Source organism: Gavialis gangeticus, unplaced genomic scaffold (assembly GCF_001723915.1).
Source record: "Gavialis gangeticus isolate Ggan-Ray unplaced genomic scaffold, GavGan_comp1, whole genome shotgun sequence".
Classification (NCBI taxonomy): Eukaryota; Metazoa; Chordata; order Crocodylia; family Gavialidae; genus Gavialis; species Gavialis gangeticus.
The window spans coordinates 85,013,024-85,026,963 of record NW_017729034.1 but is presented as its reverse complement, the minus strand read 5'-3'; the positions used below and the strand labels follow the sequence as shown (position 1 = coordinate 85,026,963).

Genomic DNA, 13,940 nt, shown 5'->3' with positions numbered 1-13,940 from the left:
CACTGGCTCACCAGGCACAGTGGACCATAGACACCAGGAGCAGCCAATCGCCCTTGTTGATGGGGAGGCCTATGCTGTGCCACTAGCCTCACCAGCCCCAGGCATGTGGTAAGTCCCATGCTGGGGGGGAAGATCCTCCCAGTCCCCATCCCCTGCCCCTACTCCCTGCCTGACCTGTCCACACTCCCCTGGCCCCAGGTCCCCACCCCTACAGCACACAGAGGTGGGACACAGTTCAGAACTTTTTTAGCAGCCCATGTCCCCACAGCTAGATGGGCACAGGCCTCTTGCCCCCCCAAGGAAGGTGTTGATGCTAGTGGCAATGTTGTCCTTGGCAGCAGGGGGCAGGGACATGCAGGTGATGCCAGCAGCCTAGCCTGTCCCACCCTAGTAAGGAAGCAAGGTAGGCAGGCTGCCTGTGGCCAGCACACAGTGGGCCGCCAGCCCCAGGGGAACAAGCAGGCCTGGGCCCAGGCTTGTCCAGCTGATTTACCATGGTCCCTGGACACTTGTGCATGGCTGACCCCTGATCTGAAGCCAGGCACAGATGGAGGCCTGCAGTGGGAGCACATTGCACTACTCTGGCAGCAGGTGGCCCTCCATGCCTGGGCAGTGGAGGCTGAGGATGCTGACCCGGTGGACCCTGGACACCTTCCTGGGCCTAACATTCTCTTAGTGCGCAGTAAATTTAGTCACGACTAACTGCATGTATAGATACACCCAATGTTGCTGTAATATAAGGCACTTTTACATTTGCAGGGGTGGGAGGGTGGAGCTTTAATTAGAGTGGTTCTGAGAGCACGTTCCACTTTTGATGAGCTTTAGTTCAAGCATACCCGCCACCACTTTTAAGTGCATGGACACTGATACACAAGAAGCTGGGGACTTTTAGAGGGTAGTAATTGCCACGCTTTAGCAGACTTGATTAATCAGATGCACTGAAATTCCAGTGTGTTAGAGCAGCCTCTGCACTCTCTTTTATAGGTGCCCATACTTTCTTACATAATAGGTACTGATAATTTTGCTGTATTTAAAAATAAGTTACAGCTTCCTCAATAACCCCCACTTGTTCTGTGGTTTCCAGCTTTCAGGAACAAATTTTAACTTGTGCAGAAAATGTATATGCATCTTCACAGGGGAAGAGAAGGGGTGTTTACTAAAATAAAGTTTATATAGGCACTGATTATGTGTATATGCATAAAGTGAAATAACCCAACAGTACTGTACAGCTCTTCTCCATGATATTTTGCAGGGTGGATGTCAAAGAAGAGATGAGAAAAACACCTACTCCATTACAAGTACATTCAGCTGGTCTGCTGGATTCCTTTGTGGTTTAAAATTCAAGCCAAGTTTCAAAACTTCAAATATTGTGTTCACTTTCCATAGGCAAGATTGTCTAAATGGTTTCCGTTCAAAAAATATCTTCAGTATTCCTGTTGTAGTATTCCCTGCGCGCTTGCTCCGGCTTATCTCACACCAACTCCAGAAATACAGCCATGAAGCCAGCTTGAGAATATCAACTTGATTAAGGTTGCAGTAATGCTAGTACAGGCCGTGTCACAGAGGTGGTTAGAAAAAGGTTAACAATGAGTTTACACTTAAAAGTTCTATTAAGAGAATGCAAGCCTGAAATCTTGTTTCTATCCTCCACATTCTGTCTCCTATACAGAGTAACTGATTGTACATCCGTCTGATCCAAGGACACAATAAAAAAATAAATTGGTTCTTCTTGCTAGCAGGAGACAGTTATATCCACATCATTTATACTCATGTATATCACAGCTACATTATGAAGAGCTTTCAAGTTATTGCTTTATGCAGTGATGCATTCTCCTATTCAAAAAGCTATCAAAGGGCAACACTACTTTTATGTAGTCTCTTTTTTTAAGGACCAGGAAAGGAAGAGGAATTGCCTTCCGATGACAATGAAGTGGGCTTGTTTTGTAAACTGGCTTTCAATTAGCAAACAAAGCTGCACAAAGAAATCTTTATACCTGCCCAGAGCCCAGCTGAAGTTTTCAGTACCCCAAAGAGGGATCAGACTTTGCTGATAAGTTAGACAATAGATTTCTTTATGGTACTTTGGTGGGAATGATTCTCCCTCAGGCAAGGAGTTGGACTAGAAGATCTATGGAGGAACCTTCCAGATGTTGTGCCTCCATGACTTCAGTGAAGCTCTGCACTGGCAAAGGAGATTGTCTGAAAAAAAAACACTCCTGCAGCGCAAGTGTAAAGGACCCAGCATTTCTTTAATAATCCTTCTCTCTAAAAAAGGATTCTCAAAGCAAACAAGGGAGATAGAGAGAGGAGGAAAAGAAGAAGAGAGAGGCAGATGTTTCAAAAGAGTTTCTATAGGTACAGAGATGGCTGAAACTTTGAAAAACAGCAAACAATATATTACATATTTGAACCTAAGAAGAGAAAAGAAAATGCCGTGGGTGTTCTAATATTCATGGTTAAAATGGGTCTCACTTCATTCTAAATTAAAGAATCATTTCCAGAGAAGGGAGAGAATCAAGCAGAAAAACAACCTAGGGACTCTAATACTACAGCAAAGTCTGTCACTATTTCCAGTTGAAACCTTTTCACTGCTCTCTATAATCAAAACATTTCCCTGAAGGCTGCGTGCAGTGCTCCCTTTCTCATCTCTCAAGAATCAGCCTGTTTGTCTAGCCTCAGTTGGGGTTTCTCCTTTGCACTGCTCTCCTCCATTCTTTCCATCAGCCCTGCTTGTTGACCCCTACAACAGGTGATTAGTGGCTGGGGACTAATCACCACTTTGCCTAAACTACTATCAGTGCAAGAAATCCAGAAGCAAACAGCAATAAGGCTAGGGACAGACATTTCAAAAGCCTGAGCCTGAATTGATTCAAACTTTGCAGGTTAAACTAACCTGGTTAGGCTGAACCAGTTTGTAACTGGACAGGCATTCTCTCTGGACTGAGGAAATGCAGGCACATGCTTGCAGTGGCTCAGGCTAGAAGCTGGTGGGGGGTGGTGCTAGAACAACCCTCCCTTCCCCTGGACAGTGCTGAGCTGAGTGGGGGCATGGCCAGGCCTGGGCAGGACCTCTGATTAGGGAGGTGTGCCTGAACCATCCCAGGCTTTTCCCCACTGGCTTCATAGATTTCATAGACATTAGGACAGGAAGGGACCTTGGAAGATCATCGAGTCCAGCTCCCTGTCCCAGGGGCAGGAAGTCAGCTGGGGTCATAGGATCCCAGCAAGAAAAAAATCCAGGTTTCTCTTGAAGGTGTTCAAATTAGGTGCTTGAACCACCTCTGGTGGCAGGCTATTCCAGACCTTGGGGACTCGGACAGTAAAGAAGTTCTTCCTTATGTCCAGCCTGAAACAGTTTTGCAGGAGTTTCCAACCATTCGACCTTGTCATCCCTTGGGGCACTCTGGTGAGCAAATGTTCCCCCAGATCCTAGTGAACACCCCTTATAAACTTATAGGTGGCCATCAGATCACCCCTGAGCCTGCATTTTTCCAGGAAGAAGAGTCCCATAGTTCTCAGCCTCTCGTCATAAGGTCTGCTTTCCTGACCTCTGATCATGTGTGTGGCTCTCCTCTGTACTCTCTTAAGCTTCTCCACATCCTTTTTGAATTGTGGAGCCCAAAACTGGATGCAGTACTCCAGCTGTGGCCTCACCAAGGCCGAGTACAATGGGAGAATGACATCCTGGGATTTGATTGAGAACCATCTATGGATGCAAGCCAGGGTTTTGCTTGCTTTACTAGCTGCAGCATCACACTGAAGGCTCATGTTCATCTTGTGGTCAATCCTGAACCCCCAAGTCCCTCTCATCTGTAGTGCTAGTCAGCATAGTATTGCCAAGCCTATAGACATGCTGCAGGTTTTTCCTCCCAAGGTGGAGAACCTTGCATTTTTCTGTGTTAAACACCATCAGGTTCTCGTCCGCCCATTTCCTGAGCCTGTCAAGCCTATTCAGGCCCCTGGATTACCCCCCTGTCCTCAGGTGTGGATGCTTTACCCCAAAGTTTGGTATCATCAGTGAACTTGGCCAGTCTGCTTCTGACTCCAATGTCCACATCATTAATGAAGAATTTGAACAAAATAGGTCCAAGGACAGAGCCTTGAGGGACCCCACTGGTCACAGGGCACCATGACAATTGACTTCCATCAACCACCAACCTCTGGGTCCGACCCCGGAGCCAGTTACCCAGCCAGTGGATCATGGTTGACCCAAAGCCGCAGTTGGCCAGTTTCACCAAGAGGTGATCATGAGATACCAGATCGAAGGCTTTTTTGAAGTCAAGATATATGACATCAATCTCCTCTCCCTTGTCCAGGTGATAGGTCACCCGGTCATAAAAGGAAATGAAATTGGTCAAGCACAACCTACCTGAAACAAACCTGTGCTGGCTATCCCTCAGGGTGTTGCCATCGGCCAGTCCATTAAGAATGGGATCTTTGATAATCTTTTCTAAGACATTCCCCAGGATAGAGGTCAGGCTGATGGGCCTGTAGTTTGCCGGATCCACTTTCCTCCCTTTCTTGAAGATAGGCACCACATTGGCCTTCTTCCAATCTTCAGGCACTTCACCAGAGCACCAGGAGCTCTCAAAGATCTATGCCAGGGGCTGAGCTATAATGCAGACCAGCTCCTTGAGTACTCCGGGGTGTAGATTGTCAGGGCTGGCTGACTTGAAGGTGTCCAGCCTCTCAAGGTGTTCCTTCATCAGGTCAGCATTGATGGCTGCACAAGGGGCAGGAGTGTTGCCAGACTGCAGTCCCCTGCTAGCACTCTAAGGCAAGGGGGTGGGGGATGTTCAGTACATGCATCTGTTGATGATACAGAGCTTTTTAATCTCCCTCCATGGCAGGGTACCTTTGGATGCCTGCCACTTTAAGGGCAGAGGCAGGCAGCTACCAGGTTCCTGATGAGGGCAGCCATTTTGAAAAAGTCATATAAAGGCTGCAGTTTACTGTGGCCAAGAGAAGCAGAAACATCGCCTAGCTGAGCTGCAGCAGGAACAGCTTTGGAGGTAATGGTGGGAGTTTATGGGGATGGCTTGGAGTCTCCTGGGCATGACCTAAAACTGCATCCTGCCCCGGAAGGGTGGCCTGGTGAGGCTCCTGGTGGCACAGGAGTCCCCAGGAAATGCCAGGCCAATTACCTCCCCGGTGAAAGGTGAGGAGGGGCACCATAACCCCAACCCCCATTTTCGGATGGGTTTTGGAGGCAGCTGGGGGAGTAGTGGGGGCCAGGTATGCTCATGTGTAGGCGCCTGAGCCCAGGAGGAATATGAGGTTCTGGAGACCCCAGAGGGGGTCGTGGAGAGTTGTGGGACTAGTGGGGGCCAGGTATGCCCACATGTAGGTGTCTGAGCCCAGGAGGAATATGAGGTTCTGGAGACCCCAGAGGGGGTAGTGTGGAAGACATTGGGAGGCCCTGCACTGAGTAGGGCTGAAGTGTGAGTAGGCCTGAAGGGCTGTGTGTGTGTGAAGGGGCTGAGTAGGGCTGAAGTTGGAGTAGGCCTGAAGGACAGCACACTAAGTAGGGTCAAATGAGAGTAAACTTGAAGGACAGCGCAAAGGCCAGACCCGTGAGAAGTTGTGCCCGGTGAGAGGCTCGGGGCAGAATTAGCCCAGGGTTTGGCATAAGGCCGACCCACGTAGAGTAGGGGAACTTGCGGGAACCAAATGATCTGTGTGGCAAGGCCAGTATGAGAGTAGCAAAGCCTGATGGCCCAAGAGTGGCCCATTTAAGGATGAGCAGGGTAGTGGAGTGTGGCCTGGTATTGGGCAGTATGCCAGAGGCCCCAGTGAGAGAAGGGCAGAGTGGAAGAGGCCTCCTGTGAGACCGGAGGTGTTGTGAATAGGAGGGTGTGTGTGAATGTGTGTGTGTGCGTGGGCAGCCCAACTGTGGACTCAGTTTGCTTTGGTCTTAGCCTGGGAGTAATATTAATCTGGATGCCATCTGCAAGGCATGGGCTACAGTGTAGGGGAGGCTGGAGCTGCAGATAGTGTCCCCTGGCATCAAGGCAATAATGGGCAGTCTCCCACATGTACCATCAATATATGGGAACATCAAAGTCATGGCAGGTAGGATTAGGTGGATTGCCTGTAGAAACAGGTGGGTGGGCTGACATGAGACCTGGCCCCAAGAGTCGCCACTTGTCACACCCTCCCTGCTTCTTTATACTGTCTGTAGCAAACTGACAAGAGAACAAGCCAGCAGGGGGTGATAACACTGTTTATCACCTCATCAGCAAAACAATAGCCTTTCTCCATTAGTTGAAACTCTTCTTAAGCAGCTTACCAGTTGACCTGTTGATTAGCTCCAAAAGGCCTTAAGTGGTCACTTTTCTGTCTGACTATCCCAATGAAATTGGAGACACACACAGACACCTCTCGGCATTAGCTAGCATACCACATGCCTAGGTTCCGTGGGGCTTGGGTCTGTGCTGTGGGAGATGGGAGAGAGGGAGGGGGAATCCCTGCTTTAGCAGCAAGGTGGGGTAGGGCAGAGGGAAGCCAGGTAGACCCTGCTGTGCCTGCAAATCTCTGCCGGAGCTCCAACCAGGGAACAGAGGGGATGAGCCAGCTCTGTTGTGGAGCGGAGAGCCCCAGCCAGCCCAGAGAGCATGCTGGGATGTTGAGGGAGTCTGGATGATCTTAAACTAGTAAGGGGTCTGGGACAGACATTGCATAAAGTGGCTTAAGCCCAATCAGTTAATTCTGATACTACATTCAACCAAGTTTATCTCAAACCAGTTTCAGCCATTTTCAAACTGGTTTATGTGCACTGAACATCTGTTCTGTTACAGGTTTAAACCAGTTTCTGATCACTTAAACTGGTTTATGTGTAATGTCTGTCCCTAGCCTAAAAGACCTTCACACATCAATCCCCCCGTATGGGGAGGAGAGGATGCAATGTTGGGGATTTTAGAGTAGCTGAATGTTGATAGTAGCTTTGTTTTTATGTTTCCTTTATATCATCTTTGTTAAGTTCTGTTCTACTTGCCCTTGGGCAGGAAAGTAGATTTTGTGCATGATTGCTACATTTTCTTGACAGTATCATGGGTAACTTATGCAAACTGTTAAATTAATGTTTGTGGTTAATTTTTGTTGTCTGTATTTATTTTGCTTGAATATGCGGAAGATACTATTTAAAAACTTGGAGGATAATTCTAGACCTCATGTCATCATAATGCTGTAGTGGAGCTATATTTGAACTATGTATGCACACTCAAGGGAATAAAAAATTAAAGGACATCCCTTCACCACCCTCCCGTGCCATTTTATGATCACTGTAGGGCATGTGTTGGCAACCTGCATCTAGCCATCAAGTGATTTCATGTGGTCCGTGAAGCCAGGATGTTGGCAGCCATGCAGCAGTTGAGGAGCTAGGGAAGCAGCAACAATTAATCAGCAATTCAGTGGCAATGCGGCAGGCGGGTGCAATAGCAGTGGCCAGGTTGGAAGCAGCAGCTTGCTTGTGGACTGAACTTCATTTGATTTGGCCCACCACTCCAAAAGGTTGCTGACATCTGCCTTAGGGCTATCCTCATCTGAGTTCTGATTGAGTGCTGGGACTGTACGCTAGATGCGTCACCCTCACATCTGGGAGTTAGCAAATTGAGAAGAGCATGGAAATAAGCAAAGGCCGGTGTACTGTACTCCATACTTGGGGCATGTTGGGATGCAGCTATCTATATGAGAAGAGGGTATGTTACTTCCTGTAAGAGGTGGAAGCTAAGTACTACCCAGCTTATGCTACTGTGGTGTCCTGAGAAGAAGCTATATCCTCCTTGATACAATTCCACCTGAGACCATGCAATTGCAAAATGCTTCTTAGCCATGGCGGGGATATAAAGATGACAACTATACCTTGGAAAATATTCCACCATTAAATATGTAGTAATTAGCATTGCCTACTTTCATGATTTTATTGTAAACCTCAAAATATTCAGGGTTTTTTCTGTTTGGATTTGATGTGAACCCCCTACCCCACCCCACCCCACCCCAGGCTCTGACATCAGAAAGCAAACATTTTAATTTAAGGGGAAAATATTAAGTCAACCTTATGGGCTGTGATTGTGACTTTTGAATCCTTGGCCCTGTCAGTACAAAGTAAAATGTCAATGAAGGACAGTAATAAAACCAAGGGTGGGCAGCCAGGGCATCGGCCAGTTTTGGAAGAGGTGCAAGAATGGCAACTGCCGCTGCTACTGCTTCCCTGGCCTCCACTTCAGCTCAGGCCATAGAACCTGCTTGGTAAAACTCTGGCTGTAGAATTCTTAATAATTTCTGGACCAAAACTCACTACTTCACAGCTTACTATACAGTGGAAGGATAAAAAGATTTAATTTTGAGACCTGACTTTGAGGCTTGCTCTGCTTTCCATTTCCAGGTACGACATCATGAATCTGCAGTATATAAAGCCCAACCATTATGATTATGTCCTCATTGGAACCTGGCATGAAGGAGTATTAAATATTGATGACTACAGGATTCAGATGAACAGAAGTGGAATAGTCCGGTCAGTGTGTAGTGAACCTTGTCTGAAGGGTCAAATTAAGGTATGTCTCAGAGATGTCTTCTATATTCTCTGTGCAGGAAGGTTGAAATTATATTAGCGATAGATGACTAATAGGTCTATGCTTGTTCACCAGAGCTAGGAAGACTTATTTCAAGCAGGAGAAAATGTTACCTGCTTGTAGTTTCCTTGTTTTGCAGTCACATTTAGGGTGTAAAAGTCTCTTTTATTCCTGCAGCTTGTGAGCCCACTGTTTTTGGTAAATACAGGCTGGACCTACATTTCCTAAGACTTTGGCTTCTACAAGTGGACAGGCTTTTCCAGCATGATGGGATCAGCATTAAAATTTAGATTGCACTACTGAAAACAGCAGGATTCTCTGTTAGCCATTCCCCACAATTTTCTGTAATTGCACTACTTTTGGTAGCTGATTTTTTTCAGGTTGTGCATCCTGTGGGAATCAACCGCATTTCCTATCAACAGCACCTAGAGGAACAAAAGATGTTTCTGTTTGTACCCTATGCTCACCACAGGTGTTGTGGGGACACAAATGAAATCTCTGGCTGTTTACTATACAGTAGTGCTAATATCCAGCTACCAGTAATTTACCACCTGTTATGTTCAGGTGCCATAAAGACAAATTTCAGCAGTATCACAAGAATATGGGAACAGTCAATTTAAAAGGACACGAGGCTCCATTGAGAACATCTACTCTACCAAACAGCCTCCCATTTCTACTTTAATCTAAAATGCTTAAAGAGGCATACCTGTCTGCCTCACTTAAGCACAGGTTCATAAGATTTTCATTTTATTAGAAGACAAAGGTTCAGCCTGATATAGAAGGAAAACAAAACTGTCAACATATACTGGCCTCAAACTGTACTTCCCCTAAAGAAGGTTGTTGAACTAATCCAGCATGTATGTATGTATGTATGTATGTAGGGGTGTGTGTGTGTGTGTGTGTGTGTGTGTATTTAAATATAGAAACAGCCTAATCCATCTCTCACTGAACTCATTTAGACCAAAAAAAAGAGTTTTGTGTTTAGAGAACTCAGCGGAACAAAGTTGATATACATCTTTCAGCTCTGTGTGTGAATAAGAAAGATCCTGGGTGAGAAGGATTCCTCCTGCTGGAAAACACAGAAAAAGGGTCTTCCAGAGCACTTAGGCCAGATGTAGCCATAGCTTATTCTTTCAGTTATTCAATCATTTCACCTCCCTTATGCATAATCTGTAACTGCATCTGGTTGGCTCCACATACTGCAAGCCACAAGATCAGTTTGCAGAGGTAAAATCAAGGCAAAGGATCAAAGGTCATCTTCTTGTGTATGTCCTTGATAATACAGGCTTGTTCCCAACTGTATAAATAAAAGTGTATATCTTCCAGCTAATGGCATTTTAGCTTGTTACACCCAAGCACACAATTCTGAAAGGCCTTTGTAATCATTTTCATACATGAATGTGCACGCATGCACACACACAAACTTTTACTGCAGAGTTAACAATTTCTCATACTACTTCAGGGTAGGTTCTTGATAAATACTGGTTTTCCTGAGTATGGTGGTACTCAGGGAAAGGTGATACATTCTTGTTCACAACAGCTAGGGCCTATTCTCATTTGCACTAAGGCCCTTTCAAGCACTGTAAAGTTTAATTTTCATCCACTTTAAATTCCATTTACTCTGCCAGAATGGATCCCAAAGGGGCTTTAGTGCAAATGAGAATCAGATCTACAGTTTTTTATATCAACTTTAAGATACTACTCTATTGGATTTTTGAAGAGAATAGAAATAACAGCGCACATACAATATGTACAATAAATTTATGTGTTTCATTAATATTTGTAATACTTTTAACCATCCATCTCCTGCTTTTAACCATCCATCTCTGCTGCTTTTTATTACGTATGGAGAGAAGTAGGAAATATCAAATACAGTGTCAGCTAGTTCAAATAGAATGAGAGCTAGCTTCAATTATCTCTTAGATCAAACCTCTTTTGAAGTCTGATTTAAAATATAATCCTTTTGCTGTCTCTGTACTCTCTGATTCAAACTGAAGAAGAAACAAATATAGATATACCATAAGAGAGATTGGTTTTTATGTCTAATGCAGATAAATTGATTTTAGAAATGTCCTGAAAAATTTGCCCATATTAGAGCTCAACCACAAGATGTACCAAAGAGGTACAGACAAGACCCAGATTTTCATATTCACCCACCATTAGAAACATCCCCTATCCAGGGAATATCTATGTATTACATAATTTTACAATAGTGCAGAAGGTGCTTGCCTGTTCCAATCACCCATGAGAAGAGTCTTGTCTAAGGGTATCTTTTTTTGTTACAGGTCATCAGGAAAGGGGAGGTGAGCTGCTGCTGGATTTGCACTGCTTGCAAAGAGAATGAATTTGTGCAAGATGAGTTCACATGCAAAGCCTGTGACCTAGGCTGGTGGCCTAATGTTGGCTTGACAGGTAGGAATATTTTTCCATCCATACATATCTTCATCCAATTAGGTAAGAAAAGTGTGTGATTCAGAGTGAGGAAGAGTTTTAAAAAGTTCTAGTTATACACACATACCTGTAACATTTAGACTTTCCTTGGTGAATTAGAAATATTATGCCTTTTAGGTCTACTTCGTGTAATGTGAAAAAGAAGGTCCTGGTGACTATTAATATAGGAAAGTCTGTATGTTCACAGATATCTGGGGTGGTGGGGGCAGAGGAGTTATGATGCATTCTATCAGCCCCTCCCTTTCAATTAACCTAAACATTAATAAAACAGATTAATTAGCACAGTGCAGCTATCACTGTACTGATACTACCAGAGCTAAATGCCTCTACTGATTTACTTGATGCATATATTTGGTAATAAATTAAATAAATCAAGTTGATACTTGTTAAGTTCAAGGACTCCCAGCACCTTTTTTACTTCATCATAGAAATTCCCTGAGACATAAAGGACTTTCCCAGCAAATGCCAAGTGCCAAAATGCTACTGCAACCCATCTCGCAAAGGTCCCTTTAGCAGAAGCATCAGAAACATTCTGGTGAGAAAGGACACGACTAAGGCACATCTCCTCCTCCTGGGTTTAAGTTAGGGACGTCTTCTAGTGGCTGTAACTTCTGCTGAGCTGGCCTCTAGCTACCATCAGGTAAAGGGGAATAATAAATATGTATTTTTAGAGTGGGAGGGGTTTTCTCCTGCACATGACATGTCCCATGGAGGACCAATAGAAGCCTTCAAGCAAATTATAGCATGGGACAACTGTTCATGCCATCTACCCCAATGACCAAATGGTGGGATAGAAGTACTTCCCCTTGTCCCCTTTATTGAGCTCTGAAGTGGTCAAGCTGACTTACTCATTCCTAAATACAAGGGACCAGATTCATCAGTCTACCAGTTTATACCACCCTAATGCTGCCTAGATGGCCAGTTAATTGGCTTTGCTTTATATTGCTGAAGTTTCCCAGAGCAGTAAGGAAATGCTAGTGCCCCTGAACACAAAGTTAGGAGCAAGGTAGTATGTACAATGTGGAGGCTGGTCACAACCTTGCCCTTTAAGGAAACTTTTGGCAAGTAGAGGTCAGTGAAACTATTCATGCATGGGCAAAAGTACCAATCACCTAGTTACTGAAAATACATTTCTGAGAGATTTTTTTAATACAACGAAGTTTAGTAGAGTGATGTTGAGTAGTTTTGCCTGTAACATTTGTACGTAGCCATTCCCTATAGCCTTTCAACACAGACATTTTCACTGTATCCCAGGTTTTTTTCCTTTAGTTTTATAGGCTAAAATGAGTGTTTCTAGGTTTTTTCCATCAGAGGTGGACATTCTTGAATTCCCACTTTCATTTAAAATGTGAGGAGTACATTATTTCCTTAGATCTTTTGCTTAAGGTTATTGTTATCCCATTTCAAAGACAGAATATCTCTGGTGTTCAGGAGCAGCTGAACAGATTATTATGTGAAGTTGGAAAATTGTAGGGCAGGAAGGATTTCTGCCAGTGTAGTGTGTGTAGTATGCATTTTATCTGAAATGAGAAATATTAATTCAAGTCACTATTTTGGGGCATTTTCCCAGGAATTTCCTTTTGACAAAGGATGTGTTTTATGTAATCAGAGGTTAGAGAAAAGGAAAAAATGTATTGCTAGTAAACTCAGTTTTCTCAAGTTTTAAATAAGCAATAAAAACAAAAGAGGACCACAAATTCTATAGGGCTATTATAACACGCACTCTGAAGGTCGTGTGCCTTCATATGCCTGAGATGTTTGTTAATGACCTCAAAAAACACCCTGGAGTTTCTTAGTGGTTTTATAATGTGCATAAAATTAAAAATGTAAAAATCAATTAGCCTTCTACCCTGGGAAATGGTTCATATTAAAAGTGTAGGAAAACTAGCAGTGTAGATGAAAACTAGCAAGTGGTGTTTTACCAGCCACTCTTGCTTTGTATTTAACCTCTTGCTAATAATTTCTGGTCTCATTTTTTAAGGGCTGAAAATGCTCAATTTACTACACGTCCTTCCCCTTCTTCTTTGTTTAGTTTACAAAAAACCTTCCCCATCTTGTTCTCTTTTTGCTAGAGAACAGGCCACTGTTTCAGATTCTGCCACTCAACAGCACTACATCATAGTAAAGCGATCCATAGTTCAGAGTGGGTGTCATGGAACGTATTTAGCACATGCATAGCATGTCATGACCATTGAGGCTTGTCAGCACACAGGAACTGAACTGGTTTAATTCAACCAGTTTTTGAATTTTACAAAAAATGCCCCCCAAAAACATAAAGTTTATTATGTTTAAATACTATGTTGAATGATAGTCAGGGCACTGACCATATTCTTTAAATTGGGTGAATAAGGATATGGCTTGGTATTGCTTAGTTTAGACTAAGCAGTTGAAAATTAACCCTGCCACTGCCCATAACAGCATTGCAACACTGGAGTCTCAATCAGAAAAGGAGTTCTAGTTCTGTTTCAGTGAATCACCCTCCATTAAGTTGTTTCTAAAGCCAATTGATACCTGATTCCATTTCTACTTCTCAGCACCTTGTTACACCTTATGCCATAAGGCACACATATGTTAATTGGCTTAGTGTTGTTTGACTTAGTGAGCAGTCACATCTTAAGGTGTAAAACCATCTCTGACTGTCCTTCACCTGTACAGCTGTGACTTGCCACTAGAGGCTTGGTGAGCAGGGGCAGGACTAAGATCTAGGGGCAGGACTAGGAGCTGCCCATGGCCCCAGGAGAAGGCAGTATCCCATAATATTCCTCGTGTTTTTCTGTGATTAAAAAGTCTTTGAGTTCCCTAAATCTGAGCTCCTTTCAACCTGAGGGGTAAAAGGTGGTTGAAGCATCCCCAGCAACACCAGCTGATGCCAGGTCCCAAAGCACACAGGGTCTGGGACACCTGTGGCTGGGAAGGAGT

The 13,940-nt window shown here is 44.3% G+C and overlaps 1 protein-coding gene across 1 annotated transcript in view; it reads left to right on the top strand.

The window, feature by feature from the left end:
* Nucleotides 1–13,940, top strand: part of GRM1 (glutamate metabotropic receptor 1) — a 427,931-nt gene that overhangs the window by 364,805 nt on the left and 49,186 nt on the right. The window contains exons 6-7 of the mRNA XM_019527617.1: nucleotides 8,384–8,552; nucleotides 10,856–10,982. Of these exons, the coding sequence (XP_019383162.1) occupies nucleotides 8,384–8,552; nucleotides 10,856–10,982 (296 nt within the window). The remainder of the gene's footprint in view (nucleotides 1–8,383; nucleotides 8,553–10,855; nucleotides 10,983–13,940) is intronic.